The sequence below is a fragment of the Gymnoscopelus braueri genome (genome assembly GCF_963280865.1).
Source record: "Gymnoscopelus braueri genome assembly, chromosome: 16".
Classification (NCBI taxonomy): Eukaryota; Metazoa; Chordata; class Actinopteri; order Myctophiformes; family Myctophidae; genus Gymnoscopelus; species Gymnoscopelus braueri.
Genome location: NC_137616.1, coordinates 42,801,968 through 42,828,780, shown reverse-complemented (window position 1 = coordinate 42,828,780; position 26,813 = coordinate 42,801,968). Strand labels below are relative to the sequence as shown.

Genomic DNA, 26,813 nt, shown 5'->3' with positions numbered 1-26,813 from the left:
TCTGTTCTTCTGTTGCCTCAAAATATGATCCGTGTATCAGGTCCTAATGATGTACTGTAACACACATTTCTATATAATGGGATCAGAGGCGGATTTAGCTGTGTTTCAGCAGGCCCTGAGTAGGGCTCGGCAATAAATCAATATTATATTGTGATATGACATATGAGACTAGATATTGTCAGGGTTTTGGATATCATAATATTGTGATGTGGCATTAAGTGGTGTCTTTTACTGGTTTTAATCACTTAAGCCCAATTTTATACTTTGAAAAATCTTTGAAAAATCTTTGAAAAAATAGCTTATATATATGCTCACAGTGCATTGTGAGCTTGTAGATGGGCTATTGTTGAAATACAATATCGTTTCAATATCAAGGTATTTGGTCAAAGCTATTGAGATACTTGCTATTGTCCATATCGTCCAGCCCAAACCTTGAGTCACAAGGGGAACCCTGTCCATGTTCCCTCCCAAACGAGTGTCTGTTCATCGCACCAACTCATAATTATATAATTGTGGTTTATTTTACAAACTATCTATTACAAACCGTGTCAAATCTGTGCAGAATCAAAGCAGATCTTCTGCAGTCTACTGTGTGTGTGTGTGTGTGTGTGTGTGTACAAGAACGGTGAATTTGTTTGTATGTCACACACAGCTACAGCGATAGTCTAATGCAGTGGGTCTCAACCAGTGGTCCTTGAGGGGGTTCCAGGTGATCCCCAGCTAAATGATGGAGAGTTGGTAACCAAATGGACCCTTATAGATCTTTAACTCTTGAGAGCGTAAAATGAAACCAAATAGACATTTGGTTTTATTTTACATTCTCAAGAGTTAAATTATTTTTAAACATCTGCATTACTTAATTTACAAAAAGTCTACACAATTAGAGAATATAGAATAAATAAATAATTGTTATTTTGACAATCTTATCCAATGATGACAAAATATTCAAAGTTTTGGGTCTGAGAGGCAAAATCTCATCAAATGGTGGTCCGTGGCTCAAATGCCGAATACATAATGGACCTTGATATGAAACAGGTTGAAAACCTGGTCTAATGTGCAAACTGCTCAGTCACAGTCACCAGATCATAACAGTACTGTCGTAGGCCGAGACTCGGACAGGAGGATGCACAGCGCAAGTGCACAACTCACAAGCTCACAGTGGAAATGCATGACTCGCGAACACAATTATTTAATTTGTTTTCCATCTTTGTGCCGAGTGTGTGGGGCACAACAACGGTTAGAAACAGGTCCAAAAAAGTAAATCTGTAAATCTTGACCTTGGCATTGGATGTGCAGTGTCATGTGTTTTATTTTAAAGAAGTCCTTTAGTATCAGCACGTACTATATGGACAAACGGACAGCAGCTGACCACACTGGACACTTTTCACATTGAGTAAACCAAAGGGGAACACATGTTCTTTTGTGTTATCAGTGTCCTTGGCTTGACCAACACCAGGCCACAGGTCACAGGCTCTTGACAGCTTGATGTATGCTATATAAGCACGGGTCCAGTAGCGTTTGGAGGTGCAACATATCTGTGGAGACGCTGCCTCTGAGAATGCAGGCTACTGGGACCTTCACTGTGCTGGCATTGCTGCTCTGTCTGACCACCGCTGCGGTGGTCCAGGACGCCACGGGCCGACATGGCACCAGGTCCCTACAGGACTTGTGGGACAGGGTGGAGGTCCTCACAGACAGAGTGCACGTCCTGCAAGACACCGTGGAGGTCCAGGGCGAGCAGATGAGGAGGATGGAGCAGAAAATCGACGAGCAGAACGTGGAGCTGATGGGAGTGGAGGGCAGGCTGGCCGAGAGCGAGAAGAAGGTCACGACCGTCAGAGAGGAGGTGGCGGTCGCTGAGAAGAAGTTGGAAGAGCTGGGTGAAGTCGACGTAGCTCAATCATCTGAAATGTCCGTGCTTGAGATTCGACTGGCTGCTAATCTGAATGAAACGTCAAACCAAGCAGACAAGTTGATGGCCCTGAGAGCCAGAGTAACGGACAATGAGGGTGAAAACTTGGCGCAAACGATGAAGCTGTCCGTCCTCGAGGCCAACCTGAAGAACGTTGAGAACCAGACTTCCGCCCAAACATCTGAACTTTCCGTCTTGGACACGAGAGTGTCAGATATGGAGACCAAGACTTCAGGCCAAGACGTCAGCCTATCAGCCCTGGAAACCAGGTTGAATGCCACCGAAAGCCACATGGAGGAGCTGAAGCTGAACCAAACGGTGGATGTGGTCGTGCTCACGTCTAGAGTCATCGCCACTGAGAACAGGAACGCTGCCCAGTCAGCTGACCTTGCGGCCCTTGGAGGCCGACTCACAGCCACTGAGAATGCCACTTCAGCCCAAACGACAGAACTGCTCGCCCTCGGAGACAGACTGGTCGCCACAGAGGTAGCGACAGAGAGCTTGAAGAATCAGCATTCAGCTCAGTCTGACCAGATTGCCGCCCTCGAAGCCGGACTGCAGGCCACAGGACAGCAGGTTGTTGAGCTGGAGACGGAGACCTCAGCCCTGTCGAACGAGCTGTCCACCATCGACTCCAAACTGGCCGAGGTGAAGGAAGAAGTCGAGGAGCTGGAGGAGAACGGAGGAGTCGGCAGCGGACCCAAGGTGGCCTTCTCTGCCGCCATGGACGAAGTCGAGAAGCTGAGAGGAAACAAATATGACGTACATATGGTGTACGACATCGTATTCACGAATGTCGGCAATGGCTACGACGAAGAGACCGGCGTCTTCACCGCTCCGGTCAAGGGAGTGTACTTCTTCAGATTCACTGCGTCTAATCGCAATCGCTATGATTCGGACATGGGGGTAAAGTTGTACCATAACGAGGAGCAGGTCATGTATAACCATGAGAATGGCAAAGAAGAGTTCTTATCAAACGCCGTCACTTTAGAGCTGGCGGAGGGAGATAAGGTGTTTTTGATGCTGCCACGTGGGATCACGGTTTATGCCGATGAATACGACAACAGCTTCTCTGGCCATCTTCTGTTCACTCTTTAAGAAAAGGGTTACGAAGCTGCAGCTGTCACAGTGTGAAAGCTTCAATGTCATTAATTCTGAGAGTGTACAAATGTAACCAAATGGGCCTGTGAAGGATTCATTTGGTTACATTTGTACACTCTCAGGAGTTACAATAGAATTGGGTCATTGTCAGGTTTTAATAACAGCGTTCATGTTCTTTATGACAGTCATATGCCAACTGTTTCTGTGTTGTTCAATGATGAAAATAAAATGAGCAAGAATGTCTGTCTGAGTTTGTTGTCTAGTTTCTTAAGCAGACTTTAACTGAGTAAATGCAATCTCTGGTTCATGGTTTACAAAACTACAAATATCTATCCAACAGTAGTTATTTTTTGTCGAAACTTATCCAATTTATTGTCACATCACAGGTTTACAGGTGTAAAACAGTGGGTGAAATTTGTTTTTTGCAAGCTACATCGTTTATAGGAACGTATATTTCTCATGCAAGTACATGTGGACCCATTCAGAAAATAAATATATATTGAATTTTTTGAATTTTACGGGTCCAAAAGAAATCTGGAAATCTTGACCTGCATTGGATGTGCAGTGGTCATGTGTTTTATTTTAAATAAATCCTTTAGTATCAGCACATACTATATGGACAAACCGACAGCAGCTGACCACAGTGGACACTTTTCACATTAAAGGGATATTTCACTTTCAAAACAAATTTGGGTAATTTTCTCGTCTACTCAGGCGCTTGGGAGCACCCCCGACAGTTTTTAAGTTGCTTGATTTAGTATTTATATATTTGATATTAATTTTATCAGACACGCCCCTTTCCTATACAAACCCATTGTAACTTCAAACTCCATTTTAACCATGTTAGATTCATTGAAAACACCCGTCCTTGGTTCTGGTGACTGATATTGTCCTTCTAATATGCGAGGAGACTGTGTTTTCTCAATTACTTTTTTCATTTATTTTTTATGTTTTTTGGAAAATGAAGAAAAAATCAATACAATACAAAAAAAAAAAAAAAAAAGAAAAGCGTTATCGAAGAAACACGGCCCCCTCACGTATTAGGAGGGCAGGATGAGTCACCAGAACCAAGGATGGGTGTTTTTGATGAATCTAACATGTTAAAAATGGAGTTTGAAGTTATAATGGGTTTGTATAGGAAGGGGGCGTGTCTGATAAAATTAATATCAAATATCAAAATACTGAATCAAGCAACTTAAAAACTGTCTGGGGGGCCCACAAAAGCCTGAGTAGACGATAAAATGACCGAACATTTTTTTGAAAATGAAATATCCCTTTAAGTTAAAATGTGTTTAAACCAAGGGAACGCATGTTCTTTTGTGTTATCAGTGTCCTTGGCTTGGCCAACATGTCACAGGCTGTGAGAGCTTGATGTATGCTACTGTGTATATAAGCATGGCATAGCTTTTTCTAAGTGCACCATATCTGTAGAGACGCTGCCTCTGAGAATGCGGGCTACTGGGATCGTCACTGTGCTGGCATTGCTGCTCTGTCTGACCACCGCTGCGGTGGTCCAGGACGCCACGGGCCGACATGGCACCAGGTCCCTCCAGGACTTGTGGGACAGGGTGGAGGTCCTCACAGATAGAGTGCACGTCCTGCAGGACACCGTGGAGGACCAGGGCGAGCAGATGAGGAGGATGGAGCAGAAAATCGACGAGCAGAACGTGGAGCTGATGGGAGTGGAGGGCAGGATGACCGAGAGCGAGACGAAGTTCACGGCCGTCAGAGAGGAAGTGGCGGTCGCTGAGAAAAAGTTGGAAGAGCTGGGTGAAGCCGACGTGGCTCAATCATCTGAAATGTCCGTGCTTGAGATTCGACTGGCTGCTAATCTGAATGAAACGTCAAACCAAGCAGACAAGTTGATGGTCCTGAGAGCCAGAGTAACGAACAATGAGGGTGAAAACCTGAAGCAAACGAGGAAGCTGTCCGTCCTCGAGGCCAACCTGAAGAACGTTGAGAACCAGACTTCCGTCCAAACATCTGAACTTTCCGTCTTGGACACGAGAGTGTCAGATATTGAGACCAAGACTTCAGGCCAAGACGTCAGCCTATCAGCCCTGGAAACCAGGTTGGATGCCACCGAAAGCCACGTGGAGGAGCTGAAGCTGAACCAAACAGTGGATGTGGTCGTGCTCACGTCTAGAGTCATCGCCACTGAGAACGTGAACGCTGCCCAGTCAGCTGACCTTGCGGCCTTCGGAGTCCGAGTCACAGCAACTGAGAATGCCACTTCAGCCCAAACGACAGAACTGCTCGCCCTTGGAGACAGACTGGTCGCAACTGAGGTATCGACAGAGAGCTTGAAGAATCAGCATTCAGCTCAGTCTGACCAGATTGCAGTCATCGAAGCCGGACTGCAGGCCACAGGACAGCAGGTGGGTGAGCTGGAGACGGAGACCTCAGCCCTGTCGACGGAGCTGTCCACCATCGACGTCAGCCTATCAGCCCTGGAAACCAGGTTGGATGCCACCGATAGCCACGTAGAGGAGCTGAAGCTGAACCAAACAGGAGTTATGTCAGAGATCTCGTCTAGAGTCACGGCTACTGAGAACGTGAACGCTGCCCAGTCAGCTGACCTTGCGGCCCTTGGAGGCCGAGTCACAGCCACTGAGGATGCCACTGCAGCCCAAACGACAGAACTGCTCGCCCTCGGAGACAGACTGGTCGCCACAGAGGTAGCGACGGAGGGCCTGAAGAATCAGCATTCAGCTCAATCCGACAAGATCGCCGCCCTCGAAGCCGGACTGCAGGCCACAGCACAGCTGGTTGGTGAGCTGGAGACGGTGACCTCAGCCCTGTCGAACGAGCTGTCCACCATCGACTCCAAACTGGCCGAGGTGAAGGAAGAAGTGAATCAGCTGGAGGACAACGGAGGCAGCGGACCCAAGGTGGCCTTCTCTGCCGCCATGGACGAAGTCGAGAAGCTGAGAGCAGACAGATATCCCATACGTATGGTGTACGACATTGTGTATACGAATGTCGGCGGCGGCTACGATCCAAAGACCGGCATCTTCACCGCTCCGGTTAAGGGAGCGTACTTCTTCAGATTCACTGCGGCTAATCGCAATCGCCATGATTCGGACATGGAGGTAAAGTTGTACCATAACAATCAGCAGGTCATGTATAACCATGAGAATGGCAGAGAGCAGTTCTTATCAAACGGTGTCACTTTAGAGCTGGTGGAGGGAGATAAGGTGTTTTTGATGCTGCCACGTGGGATCACGCTTTATGCCGATGCCTACGACAACAGCTTCTCTGGCCATCTTCTGTTCACTCTTTAAGAACAGGGTTACGAAGCTGCAGCTGTCACAGTGTGAAAATTCTGAGTCATTAATTCTGAGAGTTCACAAATGTAACCAAATGGACCTGTGAAGGGTCCATTTGGTTACATTTGTACACTCTCGAGTTACAATAGAATTGGGTCATTGTCAGGTTTTAATAACGGCTTTCATTGTTCTTTATGACAGTCATATGCCAACTGTTTCTGTGTTCTTCAGTGATGAAAATAAAATGAGCAAGAATGTCTGAGTTTGTTGTCTGGTTTCTTAAGCAGACTTTAACTGAGTAAATGCAATCTCTGGTTCATGCTTTACGAAACTACAAATATCTGTCCCACAGTGTTTGTGGAAACTTATCCAACTTTATTTAGTAGAATCTTCTATATTTTCACATCACAGGTTTATAGGTGTAAAACAGTGGGTGAAATTAGTTTTTTTGGAAGCTACATCGTTTATAGAAACGTATATATCTCATATAAGTACATGTGGACCCATTCAGAAAATAAATATGTATTGCAAAATTTATATCGTCGCTGTCGGGCAGAAACCCGTTATCTCCATTTTTCAACTTTTTTTTTTTTTTAATAAATCATTGCTATTGAACACCCTTTACGTCTGTGTGTGGGCTTTACAAATATTGAACCAATGAAAAGTATTAAAAAGTGCTTCTGACTAAACCTCCTAACTCCATTGGATCCTCAGACTGTCGGTCAAACCACCTAACTTTGGAGATTTATCCATCATTAACTAGAATGACGAAGTCCATCTTCACATTAATGGTCAAAAACCTCCTAACTCCACTAGAGCTGTATTTGGGTAAAGTGATGATAATATAACACATTCTAAGTATCTGACCATGTATAAAGTCACCGTACCAACTTTGATGAGGCAGTACTTTGTTCTAAAAACATACTTCTAATTCATTTACTGAAAAGCTAACATTTTGGACATGTTTTTTGCCCGACAGCAGAGATATAAATTATATTATGGGGAAAATACATGCAGTACTTCTTTTAAATGTCTAAAATGTATATTTTGGTGAAAATATATTTTCATTAGAAAACAAGTAAAACAAGTGTTCTTTCCAACAACCAAAATATATATTTGTTATATATTATAAAACCAGTTTGAAATATATTAAGTAATATAAATAATTATATTAGTAATATTTATGCAAAAAGCTTAGATTATAATGTCTTGGTCAATTCACCTTTTCATGAAACGACAACAAAAAACCTGGTTATTAGATTTATCTTAACAAATCCTATCAAGCAAATTACCTACCCCTGGTCAAATGATGAAGATGGATTGTTTTTTTTTGGGGGGGGGGGGGGGGGGTGAATAAACATCATGAGGATAGAATCTTTTTTTCCCCCCCAGTTGAATTACTTGTTTCAGAGACTTAAACACTTTCTGTCACCGACAAAGACAAAAACAAAACTGCATTAAATGAACAGCTGGAGGGGAGAGGAATGGTAGGGAATAGATGTTTGGCCCAGGCAGGATTGTACAGTATGTACTGGGAGGACGTCAGGTGGGGGTGTAGAGGGGATGGTGGTGGTGGGTGTATGTATGTGTTATGTGTAGGGTGGGCTGGGTAGGAGAGTGAAATGGACACGAGACTCCCAACGCACTTAACACACGAGCTCAGTCTTAATTAACCGCACCTGTGGTGTGTACACACACACACACACACACACACACACACACACACACACACACACACACACACATAGACACTTCTTGGTCATACTATTTCTTGGCAGTTGTCCATGTGTACAGTGATAAATGCTTGACAATCATGTTGTTCATCAGTTCCCTCAAAACATGATCAGTGTATAAGGTCCTAATGATATAAAAACATTCTAATATCATCAAAGGTGGATTTATCTATGTTTCAATGAGGCCTGCGTAGGGCTGGGCAATATATGGATATTACAGTATATCCATATTATGATATGAGATATGATCTGCGGTTTTGGATATCATGTTATCGATATATGGTATAAGTGTTGTCTTTTACTGGTTTTAATCACTTATGCCTAATTTCATATTTAAATCTTAACATTCTGAATAGCTAAAATAGCCAAGCTCAAAAGGTGTGGCGTTGCAATGTGTTGTGAGTTTGTAGATCAGCTTTTTTGAAATAAATAAATAAGAATTCAAATACGTGTTTGTATACAGTATTGTGTTTATATATCACAACATTAATATCAGGGTATGTGGTCAAACATATTGTAGTGTATGATGTTGTCCTTGTCATCCATCCCTAAACCTGAGTCACCAGCGAACCATGTTTTCACCCCTTCACCAAACAGGGTCTGTTTAAGTAAAGCAGAGTCTGCTCATCAACTCATAATTACATCATTATGGTTTCTTTGATGTCTTGTGTTACAATTTGTTGTAAAAATCAGCAGAATCAAAGCAGACCTGTCGTAGCCTACTTGGCCTCACTCACCTCTGTGTGTGTGTGTGTGTGTGTGTGCAAAAGACACAAGCTAGTGGTTTGTTTCAACTGTGTGCGACATACAAACCAGAGATCTTCATGTACATTTAGTAATCAAAACATAGCAGCACTGTCACAAAAAAAAGATATCTATTCTCATGTCACGATATCGATATAATATCAATATAATAGCCAAGCCCTATCAGTCACAGTCATCAGAACATAACAGCACTGTCGTAGCTAGGGGTGTCACGATACGCCTAATCCACGATTCGATTCGACTTTCGATTTAAAGGTCACGATTCGATTTTCGATACGATATATATTTTTAAAACATTTTTTCAGCTTTGAGGGCTATATGATTATTAGGCTATTGTCTTGATTTGTAAAGAAAAACACATGTTTCTCAATAAGTCCCTTTTTATTTGAATAATATCAAATGAGAATGAGAATAACAAAAAGGGTTTTATGCTCTTACAACAACTGTCATTTTCAGATTCTTCTTTGAGATGAGTTAACAACAACATTCTTGTGAAGCTCTATAACCAAATAAAATCTAAATACAAAGTTGAACATGTAAGAAGACAAGACAACTGTTATTTGGCTACATGTTCTTAAACTTCTTAAAGTATGTTCACATTGTTTGAACAGGTAAGAGCTTTAACAAACAAGAAATGTGAATAAGCTAAGCCAGGGGTCTTCAACAGGGGGTCCGGGATCGAGTATCGTGACACCCCTAGTCGTAGCCCTAAACTCAGACGGTAGGATGTGCAACGCAAGTGCACAACACACAAGCTCACATTGGAAATGCATGACTCACGAACACAATTATTTAATTTGTTTTCAGTCTTTGTGTTTGTGTGAGGTGGTGGGGCAGGGCACAGCGGCTGTTTGAAACGGGGGGGGTGGGGGGGGAAATCCTGCACAGGTTGTGCAGTGTAATGCATTTTTTATTAAAGTAGTTAGTTATCAGTTTAGTATCAGCCTGTCTGGACTACCAGACAGCAGCTGACAACACTGAAAGCTTTCACATGAGTTAACACATAATAAACCAAGTGAACGCATGTTCTTTTGTGTTATCAGTGTCCTTGGCTTGGCCAACATGTCACAGGCTGTGACAGCTTGATGTATGCTACTGTGTGTGTATATAAGCATGGCATAGCTTTTGGAAAGTGCACCATATCTGTAGAGACGCTGCCTCTGAGAATGCAGGCTACTGGAATCGTCACTGTGTTGGCATTGCTGCTCTGTCTGACCACCGCTGCGGTGATCCAGGACGCCACGGTCGAACATGGCACCAGGTCCGTACAGGACTTGTGGGACGAGATGCAGCTCCTCAGGCACAGCGTGAACGTCCTACAGAACACCGTGGAGGACCAGGGCGAGAAGATGACTAGGATGGAGCGAAAGATGGACGAGCAGAACGTGGAGCTGACGGGCGTGGAGGGCAGGCTGGCCGAGAGCGAGGAGAAGGTCACGGCCGTGAGAGAGGAACTGTTGGTCGCCGAGAAGAAGTTGGAAGAGCTGGGTGAAGCGAGCGTAGCTCAAGGATCTGCAATGTCCGTGCTTGAGCTTCGACTGGCTGCTAATCTGAATGAAACGTCAAACCAAGCAGACAAGTTGGCGGCCCTGAGAGCCAGAGTAACGGACAATGAGGGTGAAAACTTGGCGCAAAAGATTCAACTGTCCCGCCTCGAGGCCAACCTGAAGAACGTTGAGACCCAGACTTCCGTCCAAACATCTGAACTTTCCGTCTTGAACACAAGAGTGTCCGATATTGAGACCAAGACTTCAGGCCAAGACGTCAGCCTATCAGCCCTCGAAACCAGGTTGGATGCCACCGAAAGCCACGTAGAGGAGCTGAAAGACGGGGATGTGTCAGGGATCACGTCTAGAGTCACGGCTACTGAGAACGTGAACGCTGCCCAGTCAGCTGACCTTGCGGCCCTTGGAGGTCGAGTCACAGCCACTGAGGATGCCACTTCAGCCCATACGACAGAACTGCTCGCCCTCGGAGACAGACTGGTCGCCACAGAGGTAGCGACAGAGGGCCTGAATAATCAGCATGTAGCTCAGTCCGAAGAGATCGCCGATCTTGAAGATGGTCTGCAGGCCACAGCACAGCTGGTGGGTGAGCTGGAGACGGAGACCTCAGCCCTGTCGACAAAGCTGTTCACCATCGACTCCAAACTGACTGAGGTGAAGGAAGAAGTCGATCAGCTGGAGCAGGGGAGCGGAGGAGTCGTCGTCAGTAGTCCCAAGGTGGCCTTCTCTGCTTTTATGCTTAAAGTAAAGGATCTGAGAGCAGGGAAAAATGGTACACATATGGTGTACAACTCCGTGCAAACGAATGTCGGCAACGGCTACGACTCAACGACTGGCGTCTTCACCGCTCCGGTCAAGGGAGTGTACTTCTTCAGATTCACTGCGTCTAATAGCAATAGCTTAGGTTATGCCATGGGGGTAAAGTTGTACAAGAACCAGGAGGAGATTTTGCATAACTATGAGAATGGTTATGGTGCAGAAGACTTCTTTTCCAATGCTGTCACTGTAGAGCTGGTGGAGGGAGATAAGGTGTTTTTGATGCTGGCACCTTGGGTCATAGTTTTTGCCGATAGTCACGAGAACAGCTTCTCTGGCCATCTTCTGTTCACTGTTTAAGAGAGCAGGTTACAAAGCTTTTTGCTGTTAAACTGAAATCCTCAGTCTTAATTTAACTCTGAGAGGGGTTAACACTTTAACTCCCATACAAGTGGATAAATTAAAACCGAAGATTTTACAGTGTTAGAGCCCTAGACAGAGAAAATAATTATGGATCAGGTTTTAAAAACGGCAATCATGTTCTTTGGTACAAAGTCAGATGCTAACTGTTTATCTGTTCAATGATTAAATAAAATCAAATGTGCACGAATATCTGAGTTTGTTGTCTTGTTTCTTTAGCAGATAATGTGATCAAATTGAGACTGATTGAGAATTATTTTCAGAACTGAACCTTCACTTAGTAAATGTAATCTTTGATTCGTAGCTTAAGAAACTGTATGTACTGGGAGGAAGTCCGGTGGGGGTGTAGCGGGGATGGTGGTGGGTTTACTGTATGTGTATTTTGTTCTAAAAACATGTTTTCTTTTTTCATTTCCTGAAAGGTTAATATTTTGGACATAGCTGGTTTCTGCCCGACAGCAGAGATATAAATTATATTTTGGGGGAAATACATGCAGTACTTTATACATTTAAATGTTGGTAAAAACATATTTTCATTAAAAAAAAAAAAAAAACGAGTTATTTCCAAGGACCAATAATATATATTTTATATATTATAAAACCATTATGAAATATATTAAGTAATATAAATCATTATATTAGTAATATATATATATATATATATATATGCAAAAAGTTTAGATGATAACGTCTTGGTCAATTCACCTTTTCATGAAACAACATCAACAAAGAACCTGCTTATTAGATTTATCTTAACAAATCCTATCAAGCAAATGACCTACCCCTGGTCAAATGATGAAGACGGATAGTTTTTTTGGGGGGTGAATTAACATCATGAGGATAGGATAGTTCTTCTTCCCCCCAGTTGAATTACTTGTTTTAGAGGAAAACACTTTCTGTCACCGACAAAAGGAAAAGAAAAATGCATTAAATGAACAACTGAAGGGGAGAGGAATGGTAGGGAATAGATGTTTGGCCCAGGGAGGATTGTATGTACTGGGAGGGAGTCAGGTGGAGGGGGGGGGGTGTAGGGTGGGCTGGGTGGGAGAGTGAAATGGACACGAGACTCCCAAAGCACTTAACACTCAGTCTTACTCAACCGCACCTGTGGCGCGCACACACACACACACACACACACACACACACACACACACACACACACACACACACACACACACACACACACACACACACACACACACACACACACACACACACACACACACACACACACACACACACACACACACACACACACACACACACTTCTTGGTCATCCCATGTCTTGGCAGTCGTCCATGTGCACAGTTCTAAATGCTTGACAATCATGTTCTTCAGTTCCCTCAACATGATCAGTGTATAAGGTCTTAATGATATAAACATATTTCTAATAGGATCAGAGGTGGATTTAGCTATGTTTCAATGAGGCCTGCGTAGGGTGTAATATATGGATATTATATCCATATTATGAGATGAGATGAGATATGATCTGGGATTTTGGATATCATATACTTGATATATGGTATAAGTGTTGTCTTTTCCTGTTTCTAATCACTTATGCCTAATTTTATATTTAAATCATAACATTTTGAATAGCTAAATAGCCTACCTTCAAGCTCAGAAAGTATGGCATTGCAATGTGTTGTGAGTTTGTAGATCAGATTTTTTTTAATAAATAACAACAAAAATACGTGTGTGTGTGTGTGTGTGTGTGTGTGTGTGTGTGTACACACACACACTACACACATGCATATGATATTATGTATTTATATAATGGTCACAATATGTTATCACAATATTAAAGGTAGGCTTTTGTGATTTACTTTGGTTAAAATAAGTGTTAAATAGCTCTATATTCTGATAGTACTCATTACTATAGAGTGTTTGTGCAGTAATAGTGTTAAATAGCTCTATATTCTGATAGTACTCATTGCTATAGAGTGTTTTTCAGTAAAAGGAGTCTCCCATGTCTCTCCAGCTCTTTATTAAACAGAAAATGCATTTTCATTGCTCTCCTGATTGGCTTAGATTTTTTCACCTACCTGAAAATGTACTATATTGTGTTTACTAAAGAGCTGGAGAGACTCCTGTGACTGAACAAACACTCTCTAGCAATGATTACTATCAGCATATAGTACTTTTTTTTTTTTTAAACAAAAAAACTTAACTTACCCTACCTTTCAATATCAGGGTATGTGGTCAGACATATTGTAGTGTATGATTTTGTCCATGTCACCCATCCCTAAACCAGTCACCAGGGAACCATGTTTTCAGCCCTTCACCAAACAGGGGTCTGTTCAAGTAAAGCAGAGTCTGCTCATCAACTCATAATTACATCATTATGGTTTCTTTGATGTCTTGTGTTACAATTTGTTGTAAAGATCAGCAGAATCAAGGCAGACCTGTCGTAGCCTACTTGAACTTGGCCTCTCTCACCTCACTGTGGTGTAACGTTACGTTACTGTGTGTGTGTGTGTGTGTGCAAAAGACACGCAAACTAGTGGTTTGTTTCAACTGTGTTTGACATACAAACCAGAGAACTTCATGTACATGTAATAAAAACATAACAGCACTGTCACAAAAAAAGGAAACTATTCTCATATCATGATATCGATATAATATCAATATAATCATTGCCAAGCCCTATCAGTCACTGTCATCAGAACATAACAGCACTGTCGTAGGCCTAAACTCGGGAACACACAAGCTCACAGTGGAAATGCATGACTTGCGAACACTATTATTTAATTTGTTTTCAGTGGTTGTGTGAGGTGGTGGGGCAGGGCACAGCGGCTGTTTGAAACGGGGGGGGGGGGGGGGGAACCTGTACAGGTTGTGCAGTGTAATGCATTTTTGATTAAAGTAGTTAGTTATCAGTTTAGTATCAGCACGTCTGGGCTACCAGACAACAGCTGACAACACTGAAAGCTTTCACATGATTTAACCATTCAAACCGGGAACGCATCTGTGTAACCACTTTATCCATATTTTATACTTTGGCTATTCAAAAATAGCAGCTATACAAGCGGCCAAATACATATCATTGTGGGGGTCCTTGACATGAAACAGTTTGAGCACCACTGATATTATAGCAACATAAGTGTTTAAGAAAACTGTTAGGATTTAGAAGTCGTTTGTAGAATCGTATCTCAGGTCTTAATGGGGTATCTCAGGTCTTTAAAACCAAGGGAACGAATGTTCTTTTGTGTTATCAGTGTCCTTGGCTTGGCCAACATGTCACAGGCTGTGACGGCTTGATGTATGCTACTGTGTGTGTATATAAGCATGGCATAGCTTTTGGAAGGTGCACCATATCTGTAGAGACGCTGCCTCTGAGAATGCAGGCTACTGGGATCGTCACTGTGCTGGCATTGCTGCTCTGTCTGACCACCGCTGCGGTGGTCCAGGACGCCACGGTCGAACATGGCACCAGGTCCGTACAGGACTTGTGGGACGAGATGCAGCTCCTCAGGCACAGCGCGAACGTCCTACAGAACACCGTGGAGGACCAGGGCGAGAAGATGACGAGGATGGAGCGGAAGGTGGACGAGCAGAACGTGGAGCTGACGGGTGCGGAGGGCAGGCTGACCGAGAGTGAGGAGAAGGTCACGACCGTCAGAGAGGAGGTGGCGGTCGCCGAGAAGCAGTTGGAAGAGCTGATTGAAGCGAGCGTAGCTCAAGGATCTGCAATGTCCGTGCTTGAGCTTCGACTGGCTGCTAATCTGAATGAAACGTCAAACCAAGCAGACAAGTTGACGGCCCTGAGAGCCAGAGTAATGGACAATGAGGGTGAAAATTTGGCGCAAAAGATTCAACTGTCCCGCCTCGAGGCCAACCTGAAGAACGTTGAGACCCAGACTTCCGTCCAAACATCTGAACTTTCCGTCTTTAACACAAGAGTGTCAGATATTGAGACCAAGACTTCAGACCAAGACGTCAGCCTATCTGCCCTCGAAACCAGGTTGGATGCCACCGAAAGCCACGTGGAGGAGCTGAAAGACCAAACGGGGGATGTGTCAGGGCTCACATCTAGAGTCACGGCTACTGAGAACGTGAACGCTGCCCAGTCAGCTGACCTTGCGGCCCTTGGAGGTCGAGTCACAGCCACTGAGGATGCCACTTCAGCCCACACGACAGAACTGCTCGCTCTTGGAGACAGACTGGTCGCCACAGAGGTAGCGACGGAGGGCCTGAATAATCAGCATGTAGCTCAGTCCGAAGAGATCGCCGATCTCGAAGATGGACTGCAGGCCACAGCACAGCTGGTGGGTGAGCTGGAGACGGAGACCTCAGCCCTGTCGACAGAGCTGTCCACCATCGACTCCAAACTGACTGAGGTGAAGGAAGAAGTCGATCAGCTGGAGCTGGGGAGCGGAGGAGTCGTCCGTAGTCCCAAGGTGGCCTTCTCTGCTTTTATGCTTCAAGTAAAGAATCTGAGAGGAGGGAAACACGGTGCACCTATGGTGTACAACTCCGTGCTTACGAATGTCGGCAACGGCTACGACCCAAAGACTGGCGTCTTCACCGCTCCAGTCAAGGGAGTGTACTTCTTCAGATTCACTGCGACTAATAGCAATAACTTAGATTATAACATGGGGGTAAAGATGTACAAGAACATCGAGCCGATTATGTATAACCATGAGAGTGGTAATGGCGCAGAAGACTTCTTTTCCAATGCTGTCACTTTAGAGCTGGTGGAGGGAGATAAGGTGTTTTTGATGCTGCCACCTAGGATCACAGTTTATGCCGATAGTCACGAGAACAGCTTCTCTGGCCATCTTCTGTTCACTGTTTAAGAGCAGGTTACAAAGCTCGTTGTCCTTCAAACTGAAATCCTCAGTATTAATTTAACTCTGACAGGGGTTAACGCTTTAACTCCCATACAAATGGATACATTAAAATGAAGATTTTACAGTGTTCGAGCCATAGACAGAAAAAATTATCATGGATCAGGTTTTAAAAACAGCAATCATGTTCTTTGGTACAAAGACAGATGCCAACTGTTTATCTGTTCAATGATTTAATAAAATCAAATGTGCTTGAATATCTGAGTTTGTTGTCTTGTTTCTTTAGCAGATAATGTGATCAAAGTGAGACTGATTGAGAATTATTTTCAGAGCTGAACCTTCATTGAGTACCTGTAATGTCTGATTCATAGCTTAAGAAACTATGTACTGGGGGTGCCTCTGTGTTAAATTGGCTATTTTTTCCAAAATGTTAAAACATTTAATATTTGGAAAATGTTTTAAACCAAAGTGTACATGATTAGAATATGCTTAAACATTTGACAATTAAGGTCTAATATTTCTACAAATTGCTACAAAACCTGTATATTCAGTAATCTTTGGACATAACAAGAAGTTGAAGGATAAGATTAATAATGATAATGATGTACCATGTATGTTCACATCATGTATACTTTACATTACTTAAGTATGTATACTTCAAATATTTAATTTTAACATTTTGGACAAAATAGCCTATTTTACATCAAGGTGCCCAGATGTCCCTATTGCCCACCTATTCTGTATCCTCTGTAAATAGCAGGTGGAGTGGTCTCACAGATCAACACATTTTCAACAGACAACACTATAAATATGTCATCAGTAGGCTAATACAGTGCAAATACATCATCCTATATTATGAATGCTGAATAAAAAACGTACTCCATCTGCAAAGTAGCCTATTTAAGCCAATAAAACAATTAAACTAGCAGACAGTTGCAAAGTAAGCAAAACAAACAATTTAACCTATAATATAACATTCCATGTAAGCGTCACAGCTTGCTTACGTGTTATATCCTTCACACACATGTCAGGGTGACAGATAGACAGTCCTTATTATTGTAGTTTGATTTAGATTGTCAGAGGAAAAACCTATGCTTGTTAACTCCTGCAGAGATCAAAGAGAGAGAGAGAGAGAGAGAGCTCCAGCCAAGGTGGTCACTTTATTAACACCTTGTCATAAGTACCTGGCAGGCTTTCGTTTCATTTACAATATCTAATGTCACTTAAATGACAAATCCGTATGAGAACTCAATAAATAGCTAGATATAGCTGATATAATATCAATATATTGCCATTTCCTATCAGTCAGTCATCAAAACATAGCAGCACTGTCGTAAGGCCTAAACTCAGACAGGAGGATGCACAACGCAAGTGCACAACACACAAGCTCACAGTAGAAATGCATGACTTGCGAACACAATTATTTAATTTGTTTTCAGTGTTTTTGTGTGGTGGTGGGGCAGGGCACGACGGCAGTTTGAAACGGGTAAAAAAAAAATCCTGCACAGGTTGTGCAGTGTAATGCATTTTTGATTAAAGTAGTCCTTTAGTATGAGAACGTACGTATGGACTAACGGACAGCAGCTGACAACACTGAAAGATTTCACATGAGTTAAAACATTTTCAAACCAAGGGAACACATGTTCTTTTGTGTTATCAGTGTCCTTGGCTTGATCAATGACCAACAACAGGTCACAGTTCACAGGCTGTGACGGCTTGACCTATGCTAGTGTATATAAGCACAGTTCGAGCTTTTGGAAGGTGCATCAAAGCTGTAGAGACGCTGCCTCTGAGAATGCAGGCTACTGGGATCGTCACTGTGCTGGCATTGCTGCTCTGTCTGACCACCGCTGCGGTGATCCAGGATGCCAAGTCCCTGCAGGACATGTGGGACGAGATGCAGCTCCTCAGGCACAGCGTGAACGTCCTACAGAACACCGTGGAGGACCAGGGCGAGCAGATGAGGAGGATGAAGCAGAAGATGGACGAGCAGAACGTGGAGCTGATGGGCGTAGAGGGCAGGTTGACCGAGAGCGAGAAGAAGGTCACGACCGTCAGAGACGGGGTGGCGGTCGCTGAGAAGAAGTTGGAAGAGCTGGGTGAAGTCGACGTAGCTCAATCATCTGAAATGTCCGTGCTTGAGATTCGACTGGCTGCTAATCTGAATGAAACGTCAAACCAAGCAGACAAGTTGATGGTCCTGAGAGCCAGAGTAACGGACAATGAGAGTGAAAACTTGGCGCAAACGATGAAGCTGTCCGTGCTGGAGGCCAACCTGAAGAACGTTGAGAACCACACTTCCGTCCAAATATCTGAACTTTCCGTCTTGGACACGAGAGTGTCAGACATTGAGGCCAAGACTTCAGGCCAAGACGTCAGCCTATCAGCCCTGGAAACCAGGTTGTATGTCACCGAAAGCCACGTGGAGGAGCTGAAGCTGAACCAAACAGTGGATGTGGTCGTGCTCACGTCTAGGGTCATTGCCACTGAGAACTTGAACGCTGCCCAGTCAGCTGACCTTGCGGCCTTCGGAGTCCGAGTCACAGCCACTGAGAATGCCACTTCAAACCAAACGACAGAACTGCTCGCCCTTGGAGACAGACTGGTCGCCACAGAGGTAGCGACCGAGAGCTTGAAGAATCAGCATTCAGCTCAGTCTGACCAGATCGTGGCCCTCGAAGCCGGACTGCAGGCCACAGGACAACAGGTGGGTGAGCTGGAGACGGAGACCTCAGCCCTGTCGACAGAGCTGTCCACCATCGACTCCAAACTGACCGAAGTGAAGGAAGAAGTCGATCAGCTGGAGGAGAACGGAGTCGTTGTCAGTGGACCCAAGGTGGCCTTCTCTGTTGCTATGAAGGAAGTAAAGGGTCTGAAAGGAGGGAAATACGGCGTACATATGGTGTACGATATCGTGCTCACAAATGTCGGTGACGGCTACAACCCAGAGACCGGCGTCTTCACCGCTCCGGTCAAGGGAGTGTACTTCTTCAGATTCACTGCATCTAATCGCAATCACATGGATTTGGACATGGGGGTAAAGTTGTACAAGAACCAGGAGGAGATCTTGTATAACCATGAGAACGGCGTAGAAGACTTCTTTTCCAATGCTGTCACTTTAGAGCTGGTGGAGGGAGATAAGGTGTTTTTGATGCTGCCACCTTGGATCAAAGTTTATGCCGATAGTCACGAGAACAGCTTCTCTGGCCATCTTCTGTTCACTGTTTAAGAGCAGGTTTACAAAGCATGTTGCTGTCAAACTGAAATCCTCAGTGCTCATTTAACTCTGAGAGGGTACAGGTGTTAACCAATGGTTAAAACTTTAACTCCCATACAATTGGATACATTAAAACAAAGATTGTACAGTGTTAGAGCCCTAGATAGAAAATTATTTATCAGGTTTTAAAAACGGCAATCATGTTCTTTGGTACAAAGTCAGATGCCAACTGTTTATCTGTTCAATGATTCAATAAAATCGAATGTGCATGAATATCTGAGTTTGTTGTCTTGTTAATGTGAATGCAGATAATGTGATCAAATTGAGACTGATTGAGAATTATTTTCAGAACTGAACCTTCACGGAGTAAATGTAATCCCTGATTCATAGCTTAAGAAACTACAAATATAGTTCAATACTTCCTTCTTTTTGTAGAAACTTTTCCTGCTCCATTTTGTAGAAATGTAATCATAATGCAAGTACATGTGGACCCATTCAGAAAACAACCCTTTGTTGCAAACTATACAAATTTACACAAAAGTTTATATTTTGGTGATTTAAAAAAAAAAATAGCAATAAAATGCAATACATTTTCAAATTATATAAAATAAATGTGTATATATATATAAAACAAATATGAAATAATCGAGTTAACACTCACTTTAAAACAATTATAGTAATATCTATTGTATACAACAATGTGTAGGGATTACCTCTCGGTCAATAGACCTTTTAATAAAACAACAGCAAAACAAACTGGTTATTACTTTCATTTTAACAACTTTTTTTTCATGCAATTTTTTTTGGTGAGGTGAATGAATGTCATGAGGATAAAAATCTGGTTGAATTAAATGTTCCAGTGACTTCCACACTGTCTTTCAGTGACTTATACAAAATATATATATATATATATATATATAATATATAAAACTAGACGGGAGAGGGCTGGTAGAGAATATATGTTTGGCTCGGGGATATTTATTTGTACTGGGAGGGAGTCAGAAAGGGGGGGTGGGGGGGGGTGTAACGATGATTGTGTGTGTGTAATGTGGGAGGGAGGGACGGGTGGGAGAGTGAAATGGACACGAGACTCCCAAAGCACTTAACACACGCGCTCAGTCTTACTTAACCACACCTATGTTACACACACACTCACCCGCACAGACAGACAGACACACACTCATAGACATGTGCAGCCTAACACAACTGTGCGACTTATTCAGTGCTGCTTCGTTGCTTAAGCTGGACTTTTATTTTCTTGATGGTCTAATGAGCAAAAGCACAACATTAATTTTGCATTGTCCTGAAATATTTAGTCAGTCTGTCTCTCTCTTTCGCTCTCTTGGTCTCGCTCTCTCTCTTTCTCTCTCTCTGTCTTTGCTCATGCATTGTAAAATCCTCAGTGTTAATTCATCCGTTGGTAACCAAATAGACCTACACTCTCTGAGTTAAATCAGAGTTAAATGTCACTGTAGAAGGCGCGGTTACTACATGATGTCACTCACTCCTTTTCTCTCTCTCTCTGTTCCTTTGTTTGGTTCCTTTGGTCTCTCGCTCCCTCCTTCCTCTCTCCCTGTGGGATGCAGCTGGAGTCTTTGTCCACGCTCGTGTGTGCGTGTGTGTGTGTGTGTGTGTGTGTGTGTGTGTGCATGCTTGTGTCTCTGGAAGAGGAAATGGTCTTGATGTGATGTCATCTTTCAACAAATGCAATTTTTCCAGATGAAATGATCTGAAAGACAAGGAGAGAGAGAGAGAGGGAGGGAGAGGGAAATATCACAGGGAGAGAGAGAGAGAGAGAGAGGGATCATGGCACCTCTGTCATAGCATCAGTGTCAGGCAGAAACCTTGTATCTCTATATTTAAACTTCTTATGTTTATGTCGTAAATGAACGCCCTACTTAGTCACACAAAAATTGCAAATATTGCTGAAGTACAAGCTCACACTGAACCTGTGCTATTTTTGCTATTTTAGAAAATAAATGTTTTAAGTGGATGTGCATGTGGGTTTTATAGATAGCCAACCAATGAAAAGTAATAGTAAGAGCTTATGACTAAATAATAACTACATAGGATCCATTGATTGATTGATTGAATACTTTGTTAGTCAGAAATGTAAATTCAGAGTCAGAAGTCAGAATTTTCCCAGGTTTGTTCTATAAATAGATGGTACCAGATCGTTGTTGGTTGTTGCTCCCTCTAGTATTGTGGCTGTGGTTATCACTCACTTTGGAGAAGCAGTTTCAACCCATTCAATATGGGAACACATCTACAAATGTCTTCTAAATCCAGACCGTATGTTGCTATAATATCGGTGTCTCAAACTTTCTCATGTCAATGATATGATATGTTGGGCGCAGACCCCATCTCAAAATATTTTGCTCCAGGGACCCCCAGAAGCAAAGATTTGAGTTACAAATGTTCGCTTTAAAAATATATATATTCAAAATATTTTGAGATTGGGGTCGACAGCCCAAATACGTATAATTTTGGGGATCCTTGACATGAAAAAGTTTTAGAACAACTGATGTAGCAAAATGTGTTGGAATTAGGTGGGTCATGGGCTTTAGGCCGAGAAGTAGTCGAATCAGTTTGTTTTAGGTCTGAAGATGTTGGAGAACCAACAAGTGCAAGCATAGTCAAAGTAGCATTGAATGAGGACTCCGGCAAGAGTCTTGAGAGCACTTTTGTTGACAAAAAAAGGAAATTCTGCGTAAAAATCTTGTTCTTTGATTGCCCTTTTTGATCACTTTTGATGCCATTTTTTCCACCTGTCAGTTTGTTGTCAAGAATACAGCCCAAATGTTTAACCTCTTCTTTGCTTGAGATTACTATAGCGTCAACTCTGACCTTGAAATAATTTGCTTTTACATTACTAAGGGAATGTTTACTTTGGACCCACAAATAATGCAAAGCCAAGTACGGATTTAACTGAGTTCAGAACTGAGCAAAACCATCGGAACACAGATTATCCCCCTTCCTCCCCCACCATATCCTGAAAAGTCACAGTTTTGGACGTACAAGGTTTCCACCTGACGGCGACGATAGATTGTCAGTTGGGATCAGATCAGCGTGGAACATAACAGACTGCAAGGAAAACATATCATGACATCATTATGATGAGGAGGAGGATGATGATGATGGTTGCTATGATGGTATGATTTAGTTTGAGATGATGAAGATTATAGGTTGGCATGTGGTCAAGCCAGAATGAGGTTACGCAACGCCAGATGAGCCGTGCGTGTGTGTGTGTGTGTGTGTGTGTGTGTGTGTGTGTGTGAGGTACAGGCTTAATGGTTTCTGAAAGCTGTACTCTACTGGTGTGTATGTGCGCACGCCTGGCCCTCACATACTTTTGAGGGCCAAATGTCCTCACAAGTATAATAGAATTTGAGAAACCATCACTGTGGATTTTTTTTTTTTTTTTTAGTAAAGCTTAGGGGTTGGAATTACGCCTAATAGTTGCGCGCCAGTGTCATGCAATGCAAATAGCTGATGGGACAGCTGCATTTTTGGGCATTTGGCTTATATTAGGGATACAAATAACAAAATAAAAATGGCATTCATCACAGTCCTAAAATATCAATGTCCTCACAAGTGTATTAATACAAAGGTGTGTGTGTGTGTGTGTGTGTGTGTGTGTGTTTGATCCAACTGTAATTTCCAAGGCAGGTTTACAGTAACACACTGATGTCAGCGTAGTACAAGAGGTCTTTCACACACACAGATGAGCAGGGGAGATAGAATTCATAGTGTTTAGACTCAAAAGGGGGCCATAACGTCATAACCTCGTATGCACCATTGTAGTGGATTCTCTATCTATGCTAACATACTGATGTCTGATCTCTCCCACTCCCACTCTAAACAGGCCTTTTGTACGTTTCGCTTTACATTTCATCAGGTGACCTGCATTTCTGGGATTCACAGACATCTATTTCACTGGCCTGTAGTGAAATAATGTACAAAATTGTGGTGTAATACTGTAGTATTGTACATGACACTCATAGTGTTTTTCTTTCTCTTTCTCTCTCTAGGCAACAATTGGCAGTTTGCATTCAATGTCAAGTTCTACCCTCCCGATCCTTCACTGCTTACTGAGGACATCACCAGGTACACACACACACACACACACACACACACACACACACACACACACACACACACACACACACACACACACACACACACACACACACGGTAGTCTACATGAGGTAGACTATTCCCACAAAAAATCGTATTATAGTGACTAATATTACCTTCTGTTGATCGCAAATGACAAACAAATTGCCTCAAATGTCTCTCTCTCTCTCTTTAATCCTCCCTTCCTCTCTCTCCCTCCCAATATCTGTGTTTCCCCTCTCTCTCTATAGGTACCTGCTGTGCCTCCAGCTACGTGAAGATGTGGTGTCAGGTCGTCTACCTTGCTCGTTCGTCACTCACGCTCTGCTGGGGTCATACTCACTGCAGGTATGGTTGTGTTGTCTTTTGTCATTGTGTGTGTGTTGGGAGTGTACAGGGATGTATACGCCTATGCGTCAAGCAAAGGAATTGCTGCAAAAAAGTCAACCTTGTCTGGAAGGTCGCATGTGTGACAACACATCCGTCTCTGTTCCTGTCGTCTTGCAGGCCGAGGTGGGCGACTTCGACTCCGACCAACCGCGACCCCTGGACATGAGTCAGCTGACCTTCGCGCCCAGTCAGAACAAAGAGATGGAGGAGAAGATTGTAGAACTCCACAAGTCACACAGGTGAAGCCTCATTTTATTTGGCCGTCGCACGACAAGTGTCGCTCAGCGACTAGATGAGTTTGATGTATGAATTGAGTTTAAAGCTGCAATCATGGGGGTGCGCCCGATTGCCGAGCGGTTAGGGCGCCGTGTACCACATAGACTCTGATGCCTGACAGCGAGTCCCCGGTTCGATTCCATGACTGGCAGGATTATTTGTGGCACGTCCTTCCCCTGCTCTCTCCTCCTTGCTTCCTGTCTCTCTCCACTGGACTATATCAATAAAGGCAGAAAAATCATATTAATGGCACTGCTTTTGATATTCCACCCTCTTTGGTCATTCATTTTTATGGCCAGTGGGGATATGATTTATCCCTGGGTATATGTATTTTGGGACTGTACTTTTTTTTTTTTTACATTAGTAATGTATTCAAATCTGGAAATGAGACAGAACTCTAGCTAAGGGTTCTGCTTGTTTTTAGTTTTTGTTCGGAAATCAAACAGATTAGGTAAGGTGAATACAAATTAATTGGATCTTGCATATTTCAGTTTTGGCAAAAGTACTTCTAGACTCATTGCTATTTTTTTCGTTACGTTAATAATTTGCGTGATACATTTTTTTTAGGGGAATGACACCGGCTCAGGCAGATGTCCAGTTTCTAGAAAACGCCAAGAAACTGTCCATGTACGGAGTGGACCTGCACCATGCTAAGGTAAGGAGTGGAACTGACTGTTTTTGGGTGCATTAAAAAGGATAAAATGGAACCCATTGTACACTCTGAGTTAAATTGTGTTTAGCATTAAAAGTGATATTTTATTTTGTTCAATTAAGTGTTCTATAGCTCTATATTCCGATAGTAATCTTTGCTATAGAGCAGGGTTCCCCAATTACTTTTCCCCAAGGGCCAAATTATGTCTCCGGTACCAAGCCAAGGGCCAGGGGCAAAATTTATATTTTTTTTATTCGTTTTTTTTCTCTAATCGAGGCTAATTTGACACTGTTATTTTAGGCCTGGGATTCTTAAATCCTGTGTTGAGGGTTCCACACAAGGAACAAATGCACTCACAACAAAATAAGAATCGCGGGCTGCAAATCCGTATTGGGGAACCCTGCTATAGAGTGTTTGTTCAGTACCAGGGGTTTTCTTGTCTCTGCAGCTCTTTAGTAAACACTACACAGAAAATACATTTTCTGGTCAAATAATTTATCCAATCAGGAAAGAGACCTCATGCAGGATACAGGATAAACAAGTGTAATTGGAACAAATTGGACAAAATTGGAGTTGGAACACTATACAAAATTGAAGCTGATAAATGATATTTGTCGGGCTCTCTGTGCTGATTGGATTAAATTGGTATCCTGATCTGGACAATCATTTTCTGTTGAGAGCTGGGGAGACTTATTACTGAACAAACACTCTGTAGCAATGATTATTATTGGTATATAGAGCTATTACCTTTAAACAAAAAAAATATCATTTATATCTCCTTTAATGCTAGCAGGATTAAAAGACTCTTGTTGTGTTTAGCATGGATGCTAGAGAGTGTTGCCAAGTCTGCTTATTATAAGCAACGTTGGGCTTGTATAAAGTCGCTTGGACATTTCGTTTTTTGGCGCTTGTTTCTAAAGTGTTGCTAGTAGTTGCTTATTTGGACTTTGTTTCCTAATGTTGTTGAAACCAGTCGTTCTCAAACATTTTCATGTCAAGTATCCGTAAATTAATATGTATTTGTCTGCAGACCCCCATCTGAAAATATGTTGTGCCCCATACAAGATTTGAGTATTTAATAGGTCTCAAAAACATTCCACAGTTTTCAAAAATTCTGTGTGTGTGTTCACGCTCATGTGGCCTAGTCACGTCTTTTGGGCTCGTTTTCGTAGACCTGAGCGCTTGTTTCTCTTGCAAACATCTGGCAACGCTGACGCCTTAGAAGAGGAGGTCCTTTGTTTTGGTGTTGCTGTGTAAGTGGATGTGCAGCGCATGACACAAAATGCTATTAAGGTGTCAGGGCTTTTCATGTGTCCCAGCAGGACACAAACACTTCAGGGTCACAGGGATTAGGTTTTCACACCGTATTAAAAACCCTGTGCACTCAATATTGTCGGCACTTTGCATGAAAGCATCGACCGGGCCGGCAGCGGGCTTGGCGGTCGATGGGAAATCAGCTTGTCGTGCTGCCAGAAGATTTTATGATAACATACTCTATGTCCTTTAAAATAAATGCCTCCTCTCCTCAATGCCCCTCTTTAGGCCTGCCACAATTATTACATAATGGCCTATGGCAGGGGTCTTTTTTTCAGGCCAAGGACCCTTAAGCTCAGAGAGAGATGAAGCAGGGACCCCCACTACTTATTGTATAAAATTGTGTTGCAGATTAAACTTTTCATAGAATTAATGGATAGCTTCATAGACTTGTTTGACAGCACTGTCATCAGTGTTGTGTAAATTCATGTTTTTTAATATGTTGGATACATTTTAATGTGCATTTTTAGACATTTAAATGATTTAACCACTTAAACTCTCAATACTTTGTAAACTTGACTTTCGCTCTGTACTTGGTCAGCTCTTTTTCCCTCTACACCAAACCTCTTTGCCGAAAATAGCCGGTCTACGAGCTCACAG

General features: G+C 42.9%; 2 protein-coding genes across 5 annotated transcripts in view; one reads left to right on the top strand and one right to left on the bottom strand.

The window, feature by feature from the left end:
- The window catches only part of LOC308103136 (uncharacterized protein), a 294,821-nt gene that overhangs the window by 54,130 nt on the left and 213,878 nt on the right, over positions 1-26,813 (bottom strand). The window lies entirely within an intron of this gene.
- epb41l2 (erythrocyte membrane protein band 4.1 like 2) overlaps positions 1-26,813 on the top strand; it is a 95,455-nt gene that overhangs the window by 30,378 nt on the left and 38,264 nt on the right. For all 4 annotated transcript variants that reach the window (XM_080453143.1, XM_080453145.1, XM_080453144.1 and 1 more), the window contains exons 7-10: positions 23,497-23,572; positions 23,833-23,929; positions 24,089-24,210; positions 24,815-24,902. In XM_080453143.1, the coding sequence (XP_080309269.1) occupies positions 23,497-23,572; positions 23,833-23,929; positions 24,089-24,210; positions 24,815-24,902 (383 nt within the window). The remainder of the gene's footprint in view (positions 1-23,496; positions 23,573-23,832; positions 23,930-24,088; positions 24,211-24,814; positions 24,903-26,813) is intronic.